General features: G+C 44.0%; 1 protein-coding gene and 1 long non-coding RNA gene across 2 annotated transcripts in view; one reads left to right on the forward strand and one right to left on the reverse strand.

Moving 5' to 3' along the window:
• The window catches only part of LOC311626233, a 1,185,289-nt gene that overhangs the window by 1,088,798 nt on the left and 78,417 nt on the right, over positions 1 to 18,074 (reverse strand). The gene's annotated exons all lie outside the window — the stretch shown is intronic.
• LOC311626197 (SLA class II histocompatibility antigen, DQ haplotype D alpha chain-like) lies at positions 4,304 to 10,229 on the forward strand. The gene is made up of 5 exons (XM_084891254.1): positions 4,304 to 4,440; positions 8,352 to 8,600; positions 9,044 to 9,325; positions 9,575 to 9,748; positions 9,925 to 10,229. The coding sequence occupies exons 1-4, from the start codon at positions 4,359 to 4,361 to the stop codon at positions 9,727 to 9,729; spliced, it is 768 nt and encodes a 255-aa protein (XP_084747380.1). The 5' UTR covers positions 4,304 to 4,358; the 3' UTR covers positions 9,730 to 9,748; positions 9,925 to 10,229.

The following is an 18,074-nucleotide window of genomic DNA, read 5'->3' on the forward strand; positions in this document are numbered from 1 at the left end:
GGTGCTGGACTTGCTTCGACTAACGGGAGGGAGTGGAAGTGATGCTGTGGGTTCTGTTAGGCTTAAGAGGCCCTGCACCAGGGAGCCTTCCAGCACCTTCTGAATGAGCCTCAGTCAGCCTGCGGGAGGGCAAACCCACACGAGGGAGGCCCAGCAGCCCCAACTCCACCACTTGAGGCAGCAGACCTGTGGGGGAGCCCACCTGAGGGCACCTGAGCCCAGCCCTGAGCATGAAGACAGCCCGAGTCGGCCCAGAACACTTTACTCTTATAGAACTAGGAGAAAAACATTGAGTTTTGGACTAGATTGTTACATGGAAACATCCTCCTGATGCCACCCTCTTCAGAGAAATCTATTTCCGGGAGATTTCCAGGGCTCCTGTGGCCCACAGGCATGACTGCCACAGGGAGGAGGCCCAATGCATGAGGGAGAACTTAGGGGCTGTCGCTGGGCTAGGCATGATGTTCTCATACCATTATCGTTATTGATATTATTACATAGTAGTTCTCATCTGGGAATACATGCCATATGGCAGGCACTGTACTGTATTAAAACCTTATAATTTATAAATATTATAATTTCATGTTATCATAGAAACTATCAGTTTTCACCCCATTTCTAGGAAAGAACCCTAAGGCTCCTGTATTTTGAGGATTTGCCCAGGCTGACACAGCGAATGAAATGACAAGCAGTCTGAGTACTTGTTCATTTGATGACAAAGCCCGGCTTCCTTGTACTTTGCCACTCTGAGCTCTGCCTTGTTGTGAAGCATTTTTAATGGTTGTGATAGTGGAGGTCTTGATCTTTAGAGTAGAAACTGTAATGCTTCATAAGCAGGGCTGTATCGGGAAAAGGTAGCTGGAAGTCAGAACTTGAAGAATTTGAAAATATACAGGTTTTAGAGACTATTTAGTATCTAAATAGTTTTTAAGATGTTTTTATTGATTTCAGAGAGGAAATGAGAGAGAGAGAGAGAGAGAGAGAGAGAGAGAGAGAGAGAGAGAGAGAGAGAGAGAAACATCAATGATGAGAGAGAATCATTGATTGGATGCCTCCTGTATGCCCCCCAATGGGGATGGAGCCTGCAACCCCAGCATGTGCCCTGACTGGCAATCTAACCGTGACCTCCTGGTTTATAGGTCAACATCAACCACTGAGCCATGCCAGTGAGGCTCAAGTACAATAGAAGCTCTTGGTTCCCAACAGCAAGCCCCCCCAAAATGATAAGGTTCAAATATCTATCCTCATTATTTCAGTGCATTGGACTCTGAATCCACGCAGAAGGAGACCCCTCCCCTGCAAGGCCTCATGACTTGCCTTATGACATTTTGTCTCTGCCTCTGACCACCTGTGTGAGCCTGGGCACCTCTCTGCTGCAGAGTCCCCCTGATAAAATAGGACTGGTATTAGAGCATGGCAGGTACATGTAAGGAGTCCTAGGAATCCATCCAAGTGCAGTGTGTGTATATCCTCACAACAACCTAAAGGTTGCTGTCAGTGCCCCCAGCCAAAGGTATCGGAAGCACACCGGTGGTGAACAAGCTGTTATGTCATCGCAGTGAGGGAGACTCTCGCTTTGGGGAATTGTCGGCCTCGCCGTCAGAGGGTGCTGGAACCAGGAGGAGATGTCTGTTCAGAGAATTATTGCAGGACCAGTTTACACAGTTGTGGGGAACTAGGCAAGTCCAAGACCCACAGGACAGACCACTGTCAGGAGGGCAGCTGGAACTCTTGGCACAGCCGAAGCCAAACCCCAGAGCAGAATCCACTCCCTCAGGGAGGCCTCACTCTGTGCCTGAGACTCTTTAGCTGACAGATCCGGCTCAGGCACATTATCCAGCATGACCTCTGTCACTCAGTCAATGGATTATCACATCTACAAAATGTCAACACTTGATTGACTATCTAGGCCCTAGATAGATTCTACCTAGATAGACTACCTAGTTGTCACATAAAACTGTCTGAGTTTGGGCTTGTAGGTGATCTTGGGAAGGATTTAAGAAATAGGGACTTTAGCCCTGGCCTTTTTGGCTCAGTGGATAGTGTCTGCCTGCGAACTGAAGGGTCCCAGGTTCTATTCTGGTCAAGGGCATGTACCTTGGTTGCAGGCACATCCCCAATAGGGGTGTGCAGGAGGCAGCTGATCGATGTTTCTCTCTCTTCGATGTTTCTAATCTGTATCCCTCTCCCTTCCTCTCTGAAAAAAGTCAATAAAATATATATTTTTTTTTAAAAAAAAAAAAAAGAAAAGAAATAGAGACTTTGTCATTAATGGGATTCTGTTAGGAAATGGGTGCTGGGGTAAGTAGTTCTATAATTGGGTATCTTTTTTAAAATATATTTTTATTGATTTCAGAGAGGAAGGGAGATGGGGAAAAAGATATAAGCATCAATGATGAGAGAGAATCATTGATCGGCTGCCTTCTGCATGTCTCACACTGGGGATCAAGCTTGCAACCTGGGCATGTGCCATGATGGGGAACTGAACCATGACCTCCTGGTTCATAGGTCAATGCTCAACCACTGAGCCACGCCGGTTGGGCATATAATTGGGCATCTTAATAAATGTTACCTGCAAGGAAGGAAGGCATTACTGAAGCTAAAGCTCCAATTAATATAAACACAGCAGTCAGCTCTGGCCAAATAGCCATGTCTGGTTATGCCAAGGTTGGGGTTTCAGTCTCTGGTCACATACAAGAAGCAACCAATGAATGCATAAATACATGGAACAACAAATCAATGTTTCTCTCTTGCTCATCAATCAATTAAAAAAATAACATAAAGGAGTAGCAGTCATTCACGTTACCTGGGAGAGAAGTGTGTTTGGCCATTTTTGTGACTGTTCATGTTTTGGTTATTTAGGTTTGTGAGAACCAGCAGGCACACACAGAGAGGAGATTCTGATTTCATACCTTACCTCCTGTGGGAACCATGCCAGGTCCCCAGATAGTCAAAGCCAGTGGAGCACAGAGTCCTTGTTATTAATACACCAGAATGACCAGGGCTGCTCTGAGCTTGGGCCTAAATGAAGTACTCAAGGTCTCTGAGCCTGGGAATCCTAATCAGGCCAAGATACCATGAGCAGGTGCATGGATACATGGCACACTGTGCCCTTCGGTAGCCAGTACGAAGATGTCACAGTTGGCATGGAGCCTTCTTTGTCTAAATCAGTGATTCTCAACCTGTGGGTAGCGACCCCGTTGGGTGTCTAATGACCCTTTCACAGGAGCCGCAAAAGATATCCTGCATATCAGATATTTACATTATGATTCATAACAGTAGCAAAATTACAGTTATGAAGTAGCAACAAAAATAATTTTATGGTTGGGGGTCACCACAACATGAGGAACTGTATTAAAGGTTAGAAGCATTAGGAAGGTTGAGAGCCACTGGCCTAAAGGGTATAAAAATAGATTACTGACTATCTATTTGGCTGAGTAAGCTGGAGTCAGCTGGAGTAGGCTGGGGTCAGTTGAGGATGGAGTGAGAAGAAGTTTGCTAGAAAATGGAGAGAGAGAAGCTCAGATGAAGTGTGGGAACAATTCTGCTAAAGAGAGCAGCAGGGCTGGAGATACAGGAGAAGCTGCTGAGCCAGAGCTCAGATACCACTACCATGTGAGGCGGTGAGTCTAGGAGGCAGCGAGTGGCTGGTCAGATAATAGCTGTGGGTGCAGAGACTGATGCTGTTTTATGAGAAAGATATGCATTCACCAGCTGGTGTCCGGCTGCCTGCCTGTTTGGTCTTTGCTGTGAGGACTGTTCTTGTCTGATGGCTATATGGCCACTGGATTCAGCAATAAAGACTCACTCTTATATACCCAAACCTCCCATGGCTTCTCTGTCTAAGACCCAGCGCAGCATCCTATGAGGTCCAGCCCCAAGCAAAGTGGCTCAGACGCAGCACCTGTTACTAGTGAGCAGAGGATAAAGGAGGAAATTGGACTAAGTTCCCAACAGTTAATACAGTGGGCAGGGTTTGAGAAGACCCAGTCCTGGTGTGGTTGGATACGAGACTAGAATACATGGACTCACGGCCACTCAGAACAACACAGAGCACCAGAGCTCCTGCAGGGCTCTGGCTTGGCTCTGACACCTCCTTTGATGGAGAATTCCCTCAGGTCCACTCTGAGCAGAGGCTGGATCAGAGCCTCAGAACATGGGGATTTCCCAGTCCCTGCCAGGCCTCCTGGTACACACTCTTCAACCAGCAACTGAGGTGTCATCACGGGGGGAGCTTCTGATTGGCTAGAGCCTGACCTGCAGGGTTTGATTTGGGTGTTTTTAGATTTCTTCCTCAGCTTGCTCCTCACCATTGTTCTACAACTCAGAGCAGCAACTGCTGATACCACTCTGAGAAGATGACCCTAAACAGAGCTCTGATTTGGGGGGCCCTCGCCCTGAGCACTGTGCTGAGTCGGTGTGGAGGTGACGACATTGTGGGTGAGTGCACTGCTGAGCCAGGTGGGGACTGGACTGGGAAACAGAATTGAAAGGTAAAAAAGAGAGATTTGCATAGAAAGAGTGGAGATTCTTCAAAGGCACCCTCAATATTAAGCAGATCCAAAAATGATGGTCCTTCCTCCTGTGGGGAACCAGGGTCCCCATCCAGTCTGTGCTGCCTGAGCTATTGCCACTGCACCAAGGCCATCATCCTGGTTCTAAAGTTGTATCCACGAATATAGCTCAGAGGCTCAGCATTCCTGTGTGATTGCCTCAAAGATTAGGAGTGTTTTCACAAGTGGATGTTCTGTTACTAAAATTCATGAACTATTGTTCCCAAATTTTTCTGAACAATTTTTGGAGTTTTTGATATATTACTATTATAGTTTACCTTGAGGTAAAGAGTTTCATGAATTATGTGTACTGTGTAGATATGAAGGAGGGTTCTTTGCTTTGTCTGAGGTTTACATACATTTCCAAGCTGAGAACTGGTATTGGTGGGGAGTGGGTGAGCAGCCCAGTGAAGGCCTTCAGAGAAGTCATTTTATCACGTGGTTTTTCACTTAATCTCAGTGTCTCTTATGCCTCACCTTACAGAAAATCAAGTAAAATAGGTAGTAGGTGTGCTTCCCAAGTAAGGAAGACCAATAAATGTCAATTTAAAATCACAAATGACATTTAAAATTACTACTACAGGTAGAGCTGTATTATTTTTTTTTATAACAAAGTAGGGAATATCTTTACATATATTTTAAAATCGAGAATTTTATGATGAAAACTTGGTGAATTAAATTATATTAGCCTCATATGCCTGATCTTCACGGCATCTAAGGGGAGGATTGGGCACCCAATCATGGTTTGGTCCCCTGGGGCCCTCTACCTACCCCTGTTGCTCACCTTTCACCCTCTCTTCTCCATTCCCTTCCCCTCCTTTTTCCCAGGGTCCATCCCTGGCTCTTTTTATTGCTGTTTTATTGGCATGAAGAGTGGGTTCGTAAAAGCAAAGTAGGAAAACCAAGCATTGTAGATCAAAGGGGAAGTGAACTGGAGGTTAGTCTGATCTGCAGCGATGTTATTAACCATGGCTGCCCTGGGCTTTCTTGGTTTGGTGGGAAAGTGTTGTCTGCTTCTCCAGAGCTCATCCAAGTCCCCTTTCTCAGTGTCACTGCAGAGCGCCCTGGTCTGGCTGGACGTACCCCCCACAGTGGTCATAAGTCCAAGGCCCTGCAATGCCTGTAGGGCCCCATGAAAATGCTTTCCTTTCTTTTAAAATTGGAAGAAAAAAATGAACTTTTAGGGTAGAAGAAACTAGTTTAATTTAGCCTGGATCAGTGGTCGGCAAACTCATTAGTCAGCAGAGCCAAATGTCAACAGTACAACGATTTTAATTTCTTTTGAGAGCCAAATTTTTTAAACTTAAACTATATAGTAGGTACATTGTTATTAGCTTAATTACGGTATTCCTAAACTGATCTTTGCTAAAAATTCAAGGGGCCAAAGAGCCGCATGTGGCTTGCGAGCCGCAGTTTGCCGACCACTGGCCTGGATTATATTTGCCTTTGTAGAACTATGTTAATAAAATATAAGTTTTTAATTTTTTTATGGAAAAAATAAAGGCCCACTAACAATAGTTCTTAGAGCTCAGGAGCCATAATGAGCCCCAGTCAACACTGAGTCTGACTTTCACAGAATGCTGCTGCCTTCCTGTCTGTCAGTCTCCCCAAATCTCCGTTGTCCTGGAGAACATTTGAGCACCAGGAGCTCAGTGCTGGGACGCAAATGAAGAGATGTGCTGTTTGCCCCTGCAGGCAGCTCAGATTAGCAATAGGCCAACAGAGGCCCAAGCAGGGCCGCTGCTGCACAAGACAGTGGCCCAGTGAGCTGAAGCGGAGAGTAAGCAGTTCCAGCTGGCGCAGTGATGTCCCCCAGCAGCAGTGTGCAGCCAGGACACGTGCAGATGGAAAGGATAATCACATGTGTTCATGTTTGTCATGGAGTCAAGAGCCTTCGTTACAAGGACAAGGAGGCTTTGATGGGATGAGGAACAGATAAACTTACAAAGAGGACATTTGCATGGAGGGGCTGGAGGTCAAATGGGGTCAAAACTATGCTTCATGAGGGGACTTAGCTAAGAAGTTGGTAGCTAAGAACAAACTGGAGGTGTCCAGGAAATGCTGGAAGATAATTTGAGGGAGGAAAACAGACCTTTGTAAAGCCCAAGGAGCATGGAAGGGTGACATCTGGTTTGATTGGCAGGTGAGGTATTTGTGGAGGACCCAGCACAGTGCACCTATGGGCTCCTTACTCACCTGTGACTTTTCTATTCAGTAAGCTCCTCTCTGGTAGCATTGTACTCGCTCCTCGCGATGTCTGAAACCTTGTTGATGGTCAGGAAGTAGGAAGGGAGGGAAGAGGAAACGGTAAAAACCTCAGACACGTTGTCCAGTCAGGCTCCCCTGCGCAGTCAGCTGTGCTGGTTGCCATATGCTTTGGCGTCACAGACAAGTCCATTCGAGGGAAGGGCCAGAGTTTTCCTTGAGTCCCCAATAAGGTAAGTGTTTAGTCAGAAAAAGGAGAGGTTTATAACATCCTTCAAGAAAAAAGAGGAGGGTTGGGATATGATAGAAATCCAAAATCTAATGAAGTTTCCAGTTTCATTTCAGAGGAAACCAGGTGCTCTCCTCTAATGACCACCCTGTTACAGATGCAGAGACCTCAGCTCTGGCTGGTGGGCTCAGTGGTTAGCGTATCAGCCTGCACACAGAAAAGTCATAGTTTGATTCCTGCTCAAGGGCAGGTAACTGACTTGCAGGTTCAATCCCCAGAGCCACCAATTGATCTGAGAGGTTTCTCTCTCTCCTCCCTCCTTCACTCACATCCTCTCTAAATGAAAAAACAAAAAACAAAACAAACAAACAAAAAAAAACCCAAAGCAATGAAAAAATACCCTCAGGTAAGGATTAATAAAACAGCAAAAGCCAAAAATACAAAGACCTTAGATGCATTGATGCATTGTTTACTTTTTATGTGTTATGTGATATTCTCACTGCCCTTATCCTACTCTTTATCTATCTATCTATCTATCTATCTATCTATGTATATACAATATATATATATATATATATATATATATATATATATTTTTTTTTTTTTTTTTTTTTTTTACAGAGAGGAAGAGAGAGGGATAGAGAGTTAGAAACATCGATGAGAGAGAATCATCGATCGGCTGCCTCTTGCACACCCCCTACCGGGGATGTGCCCGCAACCAAGGTACATGCCCTTGACCGGAATCGAACCTGGGACCTTTCAGTCCACAGGTCGTCGCTCTATCCACTGAGCCAAACCGGTTTCGGCCCTTATCCTGCTCTTTCTTATTCCCTAAAATAGAGGTAATTCTTTAAAAATAACATCAAGTGTGTTTTTCCTTGGTTAAAAAAAATAAATAAAAGGAGGAAAGAATCCTTGCATAAAATATGTTCTGTTCTGAGCCAGTGCTGAGGGGAGAGGACCCACAATGAATGTGTTATTAACCAGTGAAGAAATTGAGAGAGAAAACTTATGAAGCAGAGGGAGATAAACTGAATCTCTGGGAAAGAAAATAAGGCCATGATCATTCATTCATTCATTCTTTCTTCTGCCCATTTTAGTATCTTAAGCCCACAAGGTGCCAGGGGCTGAGCTAGAGAGGCAGGGAATAGCAGTGAACAGGAGTGTGGAATGCTGTTCCTGTGACAGGAGCGAATGTGAGAGTGGAGAGGCAGCTGGATTCTAACAGGACAGCCAGGGGAGGGAGCAGGTGCTGGGGACTGTCTGGAGGTGCACTATGTTTGCACGTCTGTCTCTTGTCACTGTTTAACGAGATTCTTTCTCTCCTGTGTTTTGCATCTCCCTGCTCCCACCTCACTCATCAGCTGACCATGTTGCTGCCTATGGCACAGGCTTCTCGCAGTCTTACAGTCCCTCGGGCCAGTACACTTTTGAATTTGATGGAGACGAGGAGTTCTACGTGGACCAGAATAAGAGGGAGACTGTCTGGAGGCTGCCTGGGTTAAGTGAATTTGGAGGTTTTGACCCACAGGGTGGACTGAGGGAAATGGCTACTATGGAATACAACCTGAACATCATGATTAAACGCTCCAACTCCACCGCTGCTATCAATGGTGTGTATCCACCATTCTGTCTCTTACCCCAATCTACCCTTCACACCAGGCCTCATTCCCTTTTTGACTCAGATAGATTCCCTTCACTCCATTATATGCACTCTTTTCCAAGGGGTCCCAGATCTTCTCATGGTATTTATTGAACCCTCATCCTCTCCCTTCTTACAAGTCACATATTTCCATGAAATGCACATTCTTGCTCCCCTATACAATCCTGGACTCCTTCCAGGACCAGTCCCATAGACGTCCACCCTACCAAGGGGCCCACAGAGAGAAGGGCGTGGGGATGACCTGCGGGCAGTGTACAGCGGCTCACAAGCAGAGGGAACAAGAGCGCCTCCGCTCTCCGATGGGGAAACGGTGGTGGGAGGGCCTTCCAGGAGGCAGGGCCCCTCAGGGCAGAGCTGCCCGTGATTCTAAGCCAGTGCTGCTTCCTCACATAGAGGTTCCTGAGGTGACGGTGTTTCCCAAGTCTCCCGTGGAGCTGGGCCAGCCCAACACCCTCATCTGTGCCGTGGACAACATCTTCCCGCCCGTGATCAACATCTCCTGGCTGAGCAACGGGCACCCCGTCATGCAGGGTGTTTCCGAAACCAGCTTCCTGTCCAAAGAGGATCATTCCTTCCTCAAGATCAGTTACCTCACCTTCCTGCCTTCTGCTGACGACGTCTATGACTGCCAGGTGGAGCACTTGGGGCTGGACCAGCCACTCCTGACGCACTGGGGTGTGTATGAGCCCCACGCCTTCTGTGCCTTCTTTTCTCTGTCAAGTCAGACACTCTGCCTTTTAGCCCCTAAATCTCATGGCCCAAAGCCCCTTTCCTGCACCTCAGGATTTCTAAAGGCAGACTGTAGTATTCTCCCGCAACCTGGAGCCAGGTCTTTGTAGAACCAACACCACCCCTCTCACCTCCTCTTGTACACATGCTGTGAGCCATCCTTCCGCACCCTGACCCCCTCACCTCATCCCACAGAGCCCGAGATCCCAGCCCCCATGTCAGAGCTGACGGAGACAGTGGTCTGCGCCCTGGGGCTGGCCGTGGGCCTCGTGGGCATCGTCACGGGCACCGTCTTCATCATCCAGGGCCTGCGCCCAGCTGGTGCCTCCAGACAGCAAGGGTCCCTGTGAGTCACACGCCAGAAGGAAGGTAAGGATGCCCATGTGTTGGAGCTGGGACCGGGAGACACAGGACAGGGGGAAGGGGAGTGGGAAGAGATTGTGGACACAACTGTGGTTGAAAGTCTTAGTAGAATTGGGAAACGGCATGAGGATAGCACAGGAGCCCTGAGACCTATGAATCTCATGTCTGTCTGTCACTTGCAGGTGCGTTGCCAATCTTAAGAGCAGAAGAGCGGACATGCTGGGTGACCTGGCACTATTCGCTGGCCAAGTACATCTTAGTCCTTCTCGCCTCCACTGCCCCTCCTGTCATCTCTTCTCTGGGACTTAAGGTGCTGTGTCCTCTCAGAGTTCACAAACCCTTGGAATCCTCCCCCTCACTCCTGACATTTTTTCTTTTCTCCTCTGTTACTTACTATGGAGATCCCTGGGATATGCCCCATTCCTTGCGGGCCTGATCTGATATCCCCATGGAAGCAATAAATCCCCTTTAGGGTGTCTTTTATTGAGTTTATTGAAATTTTTCCTCTCTTTCATCTCAGGGCTGAGTGGGACCGTGGCCAAGAATAGCAAACTCTCATGCTTCAGCCGCCTTTCATTTTATTTTAGATATTTCATGCCCCAGTAACAAAAGCACAGCCAAATATACTCTGATAATGTTTTGCTATCTTAGATGAGGTTAAGATTCTCTCTTCATTTGGTTCCCATCCTTGCCACTGCCTTTCCCCCCTCCCCAATTCAGGCATCAGTGAAGGTCATATATTCCCTCTGCCCTTGGTTTTGTTCAGCAGGAATACAAAACCAAGAAGGAAGTCCATACTTACTACAACATAGCTTTCAAATGCTATGAGAGAAAGGTTAGGTGAAAGGAAATTTGAATTGCAAGAGTACCAAAAAGTTTAAAAAAAAATTTTTTTTTCAAAACTTTAAATTTGTGAAGTTAATGGTGATATTAGAAACTTTCTCTCTTCTCTTTACTTTTGAGGAGATAAGAATGCTCTAGGCAGGAGAAGAAATGGAAGTCAGTCAGGGGTCATTGGAATGAGACAATAATGCTTTGTCCTTACTTAGGGTTAGTAACCAGTGGGAAAGGGGTGGGAGTAGACCATGGCACACGGGGCCCCTAGGTACAGGTGTAGCTTGCCTCGCCTCCTGGAGGAGCCCTGCTGGCTAACCTGTGGATGCTCCTGTGCCACCCTGGCATGTGAGGGACACGGGGTGAATAGGCTGCAGGGAGTGACCAGGCAGGTAAGCCCAATCAGCATCACCAGATCCTGTGCACCGGGAACAGCAGAACAGCCCACTACTCCCGCCTCACCCTCTGCTCCTGCCTAAGGAAGGGGAGCCTGTGAGGGGGAAAGCACCCGGGGCACAGGGATGAGATCATAAAGCAGCAGAAGTGGGTGCTGGCCTGCTCTGGACTCCCTGTCTCCCAGTGGAAACCCTGACAGGGAGATGAAGCCACAAAGGGACGCTCTGGTTCTCCCTGTGTGTCCAACACTTAACTCCTGAGCATGTGGGTGACCCTACTTGGAGCCATCCCGCCCTTTGCAGCTGGGTTCCCCACATTGCCTCAGTCATTCTGCCCCTCATGATTTTTTATATAGATGCCTACCCATTGTGCTATATACCTGAAACTAATATAAAGCAATAGCGACTGTCAACTGTAACATATCTAGATCTATGTCTATATCTCTATCTCTATCTATCTATCTATCTATCTATCTATCTATCTATCTATCTATCTATAAAAGCCTAAGCAACCATCGCATCTGAAACAACCAAACAGATGACCAAACAGGCTGCATGGGGTGACCAGGCCAGCAGGGGGCTTAGTGAGGGAAACCAAATGACTGAACAGCAGGCTGCATGGGGCAACCAAACCAGTGGGGGGAGGGGGGAAGCATGAGGAGCCACAAGGCTAGCGGGGGGGGGGGGGGGGTGCGGCGGGGGGGGGGGGGGACAGTTGGAGGTGACCAAGCCAATGGGGGGGCAATTATGAGTGACCAGGCAAGCGGGGGGGGGGGGGGGGGGGACGGTTAAGGGCGACCAGGCAGGCAGGCAGGTGAGCGATTAGGAGCCAGCCAGCCAGGTTTGTGAGAGAAATGTCTGATTGCCAGTTTAGGCCCAATCCCAAAGGGCCAAACAAACCCTGTGGGATTGGGCCTAAACTGACAGTCAAACATCCCCAAGAGGTCTTGGATTGGAGAGGGTGCAGGCTGTTCCCCCACCCCTTGCACAGAATTCGTACTCTAGGCCTCTAGTTAAAAATAAAAATTTTGCTAGTTGTAAGTATAAGTCATTTATTAAAAACAATGGATCACATTATATGAAAGGCGCTTTTCTTTTCTGAGCACTTTAATGATGGAGGAGATTCAAATGTGAAGCTCTGGATGGATTTCCTTTTTTTAATAATAAAGCTTTATTGTTCATATTATATCAGGTGTTCCTTCCCCCCCCCCCATAACTCCCCTCCACCTGATTTCCCACCCCACCCCATGCCCTTACCCCCACCACTGTCTTCATCCATAGGTGTAAGATTTTTGTCTAATCTCTTCCCGTACCCCTCAGACCCCTTCCCCCTGAGAATTGTCAGTCCAATCCCTTTCTATGTCCCTGGTTCTATTATATTCACCAGTCCATTTTGTTCTTCAGATTTTTTATTCACTTGATTTTTAGATTCACTTGTTGGTAGGTATGTATTTGATGTCTTTTTGTTGTTCATAATTTTTAGCTTTACCTTTTTCTTCTTCTTCCTCTTCTTAAAGAATACCCTTCATGTAATCCTGGTTTGGTGTTCATGAAATCCTTTAACTTTTTCTTGTCTGTGAAGCTCTTTATCTGACCTTCAATTCTGAATGATAGCTTTGCTGGGTAGAATAATCTTGGTTGAGGTTCTTGCTGTTCATCACTTTGAATATTTCTGGCCTGCAAGTTTCTATTGAGAAATCAGCTGACAATCTTATGGGTACTCCCTTGTACGTAACTAGCTGTTTTTCTCTTGCTGCTTTCAAGATTCTATCTTTATCTTTTGCCCTTGGAATTTTAATTGTAATGTGTCTTGGTGTGGTTCTCTTTGGATTCTTCTTATTTGGGGTTCTGTGCACTTGTAAGTCTATTTCTTTCACCAGGTAGGAAAAGTTTTCTGTCATTATTTCTTCTAATTGGCCTTCAATATCCTGCTCGCCCTCTTCTTCTGGCACCCCAAATATCCGGATGTTGGTACGCTTAAAGCCATCCCAGAGGCTCCTTACACTATCCTCACACTTTTGGATTCTTCTTTCTTTCTGCCTCTCTGGTTGGGTGTTTTTTGCTTCCTCATATTCCTGATCTTCGGTTTGACTCTTTGGGTACATTGATCTACACTTGAGTTTCTGTATATTCTTTATTTCAGTCAGTGTATGCTTAATTTCTGACTGGTCCTTTTTTTTGGGGGGGGGGGGTGGAGGGTGTGGTATTCTCATTAAGGTCCTTGAAGGTTTCACTAAGATTCTTGGAGGTCTCATCAAGATTCTTAACAGTTTTAGAAGATTATTGAGTAACCTTATAAGTGTGGTTCTAAACTCTGTGTCATCTATTAGTCTACTTTCCTCCATCTCTCCCATTCATGACATAATTTTGTGTCTTTGCATTTTGGCTGCCTCCCTGTGTTGATGGAGTGGCTTTGTGTGGTAGGTGACCTATAGGGGCCAGTAGCTCAGCTTAACCAATCACCTGAGGTGGTTATTCTTGGTACACCCATTCATCGGCTGAGTACAACGTCTTGGCATAATTAAGCCTTAATTGCTGTTGGTACATTAGGAGGAATTGACCTCCAAGCCAATTGGCTGTGAGGACCTGCTGTGTCTATAAAAGAAGAGCTGCTGCACTGGAGACACACTTATGGTGTAGGGCCTTATTTCAGTTGGGCTTTGGTGCTCACTGAGTCTGTCTCCCGAATGTGTCACTTATGGATGTGAGGAGTTGAAATCTGGTGTCTCACACTGACCACTAGGTACACTGGCTTCTGGATCTCCAATGGGGTGCAGTTCAGCTACTGTCAGAGGCCACCCTGCAGGAGCTACAGAAAGAACCACAGTCCTCTCCTCCCTGCTTAGAGTTTGGATGCTTTAGAGCTGTCTGCACCAGGTTTCAAGTTTGCTAGGTTATGCTGCACTAGAGAAGGCCATTCATATGCAAAAGTATTGCTTGGAGCTTGGGTGTGTTTGTAGATTGTGTGGGGCAGAGTCTCAGGGCGAAGTCTTAGGGCCTCACTAGACTAGGGTGTGACAAACAGCAATGGCTGCCCTTCAGCCATCTCTGCCTCTCCATCCACGTCCCTGTGTCTCGTGCCCCTACACAAACAATTATTTTTTCACAGCTCTGCAAGCAAGCTACCTTCACTTTCTGACCTGATGGCAGACAGTCTAGCTTCTCCCCAGAAACTGGATTTCAGGGAGATCAGGATCTTGTCTCTCTTCAGGTTGAAGAAAGCAACGCCCACCTCCAGATGGGATTTGCTACCAGGCCAGCTGTATTGTGCTCGCGCCCCCATACCTCAGTTTTTCAGCGCTTGTGCCCTAATTGTTCTTTTCTCATTCCATCTAGTTGTAGAACTTCCACTCAGCCAGCTTTCCAGTGGTTCTGGGTGATAGATGTTTTGTCTTTTAGTTGTAGATTTGTAATTGTTGTGCCGGTCAACAGTTTAGATGTTTACCTATGCCACCATCTTGGATTTCTCCTGGATGAATTTCTTTTCATACATTAATTGAAGGATTTATTTTCTTCTCTAGAATGTCTCATTGAGATTGAAGTTGAGATTGGGTTAGGCTGAGAGAACAGATAGTAACATATTATTGGTGAAGGGGCTGCTAAGAGAACTCCTAGAACAAAAAGTTATAATACATGGCTTTAGGTTCTTACTCTCTAATAAAAGATATCTCCTTTCCAAATGGCCCATAAACTTTTAGTCAAAGAATGTTATATGCAATATATTTTTATATATGTCTACTTTCGGGAGGAAGTGGGAGAGATTGGAGAGAAAAAAAGTTACCTGGGTAGAAGTAAGAGAATAATTAAAAATGTACACTAAAATTGGCACATGCAGAGAACAGAACCAGAGCATCGTGACAGTGTAAGTATCAGAGCACAGAGCATTTTTAGGGCCATAAAGCAATTCTGTATGATACCATAATGATACACACATGTCATTATACTTTTGCCCAAATCCATCTAATGTACAACCAAGAATGAGCCCTAACGTAAGCCATACACTCTGGGTGATAATGACGTGTCAATGTAGGCTCATCAGTTGTAACAGATGTACCCTCTGGTGGGAAATGTTAACAATGCAGGAGGCTGTGCCTGTGAGGACAGGGTGTACACAGAAATTTTTGTATTTCCTCTTCAATTTTGCTGTGAACATAAAATTATATAAAATAAAGTCATCGAGGAAAGAAAACAAAAGATCAGCAATTATGATCCTAAGTGTATAAAATAAAAATATTAGTAAGAAAAACTATATAGGTCACCTGAAAATGCACAAAAGTGTTGAGAAGAGTTTTAAATTTCAATGATTCATGAGGTAAGAACTTGGCATTTTGGAGGTGTGTGTGTGTGTGTGTGTGTGTGTGTGTGTGTGTGTGTGTGTGTGTTACTGTAATATAAGGGTTATATTGAATGTCATTATGACCAGTGTCCCAGAAATATACAAATGCTGCCCTACTCAGACTGACTCCTTCCCCACGAAGTACTTGGAAAAACAAACTTATTGTTAGTTGCATTTTATTAAAGGGATTCATTTCTTAAATTTTCATATAATTTTAAAAGTAAAATTAACTCTAAAAATAAGAGCAATTATTGTATAATCTAGAAATTAAAAGAATCATCATATAACATTACTATAAGCAAAGTTGAAAATCATTCTTATGATTATAAATTATGTGATTTTTGTAAATTATTTGAGTTTTTAAAATTATTTTAGACTTTTTATATAAAAAGTGTGGCTTTATTAATATGTACTATCGTACTACTTAAAGGTTATGTGATTTTAAAATTATATAGAATACATCATGTTTGTATTTACCACATAGAAACTAGGGATTTTGAAGAATTAAATTTTTTCTTACACATCAAACACTTTAAATGGCAAATAATCAGAGTCAAAAGGTGTTAATAATTAGTGTTAGTATTACTTTCTGGAGCCCAGGGCACAATTTCATAGTAAATGACATCACACAGGGTACCAGTAACAAAATCCAGAACAGGGGCAATTCCCCTACTTGGAACTATGCAAACACCTGTTTCTTCAGCCAATAGCTTGCAAGGCAGACTAGTGAATAGAGAAACCACACATTTAACAAACTAAAGAAATGTATCAAACAAATGCTAGACTTTTTTTGTCATATTCAAGCAAAACAACTGTTAAAAAAATTTTCTGAGACAGGAAAACTGAACACTTACTGTGTTAAGGGGTTATTTATCTAATTTTAGGTGTAGTAAAGACATTGTGCTGTTTCTAAAAAGATATTATATTGATTTTTATAATAAAATATTCATAAGAAAAATGATATGATATCTGAGATTACCATCAAAATAATGCAGTGAGCATGTGAGATTAAATAGTGGACACACAAAATTTCACATGAATTGGTCATTGTTAAAGCTGGGTGGGTTGTTGATGCATGGCACTATTCTCTCTATTATGTTATATAGGTGAATTTTCCATAGTTCAAACAAGTTTTAAGAATTCCAAGAAAGACAAAATATAAGCAGAGAAGCATTCTGTTTGAAGATATGTTGGTTTTGAAGGTTTTCCAATTTTTATCACATGTAGGAAATCCTGAGTATCCAAATTCTACTGTAGACCATAGAGCCTCTCAGAAACATAACCCTAAACAATGTGTATGCTGCCCTGGCCAAGTGACTCAGTTGGTTGGAGCATCATCTCATGCACCAAATGGTTTCAGGTTTGATTCCTTAGTCAAGGCACATAGTTAGGTTGTGGGTTTGACCCCCTATATAGGTATTCTCTCTCTCTCTCTCTCTCTCTCTCTCTCTCTCTCTCTCTCTCTCTCTCTCTCTCTCCCTTGTCTTTCTCCCCTTTCCTATCTCTAAAAATAAATTTTAAAAAAGAAAGTATATGCTACAAGGAATAATATCAAAGAAAACAAAAGTCACATTCTCTTTATTATTAGCTGGACTAAGCCCCAAACTGTCAATATATTCACTAATTCAATCACTAATGAAAAATGGTCATTGAATACCAGTGTTGTGATACACACCATACTATATGTATTGAGTGTATTTACATAATGTGAAAACAATTAAATTCAGTGTCTTTACAAACTTACACTTTAGGAGGAAATATACATCTGTATGCCACATGTATAAAATAATTTATAAAGGAAAAGAACAAGGTAATGTGAGAGAGTATTGCACAAGAACCAAATATAATGAAGTAGAGTTTAGAGAATACTTGAATAAATGTTGAGATTAAATAAGATGGTATATAGTATCTGTCTGACAAACTTGTTCTTCACAAATGAAAAAGAGTTAGACTTTTCCAGTAAAAAAAAAAAAAAAAAAGCTGATAGGGTTCATTGCCACTAGACTTGCTTTGTAACAATGCTGAAAAGAGGTTTATAGGCTGACATAAAATTGCACTGATTAATAACATAGAAATATACAATGCAGTAGTGAGGAATGAACATGCAATCAAATTCAGAATACTGTAAGACTGTAATATGGTGGTGCATTAAATCTAGTAAGGGTAGAGATTTGGTACATGATTGAAGTTAAGTTGTCATCAGTGAAAAATAGACCTATATAGCCATAAGATGTTTATGTAAGCCTCATGGTAACCACAAAGGAAAAACTTACAACAGATACACAAAAGATAAAGAGAAGAGAATCCAAGCATAAGAGTATAGAAAAGGAAGACAGAAAGTAAAAGGAAAAAGAAAACTATAAAACAGCCAGAAAGCAATAAGATGACATTAATAAGTCCTTACCAATAAATACTCTAGATACAAATGGATTAAATTATCTACACAAAAGACATAGAGACCTGGCTGGTGTGGCACAGTTAGTTGAAGATTGGAGCATCATCTCAGTCAGGGCATGTACTTAGGTTATGGGTTAAATACAGAGATTAGCTAGTTCAGTGGTCGGCAAACTGCGGCTTGGAAGCCACATGTGGCTCTTTGGCCCCTTGAGTTTTTAACAAAGTCCAGCTTAGGAGTACCCTAATTAAGTTAATAACAATGTACCTACCCATATATTGTAGTTTAAGTTTTAAAATTTTGGCTCTTGAGAAAGGAAAAAATGGCAGCAGAATAGACAGTTGTGTTCTGAGCCTTGCCCGGAGCAGGTAG

The sequence above is a fragment of the Pipistrellus hanaki genome (assembly GCF_964339955.1).
Source record: "Pipistrellus hanaki genome assembly, chromosome: 7".
Lineage (NCBI taxonomy): Eukaryota > Metazoa > Chordata > Mammalia > Chiroptera > Vespertilionidae > Pipistrellus > Pipistrellus hanaki.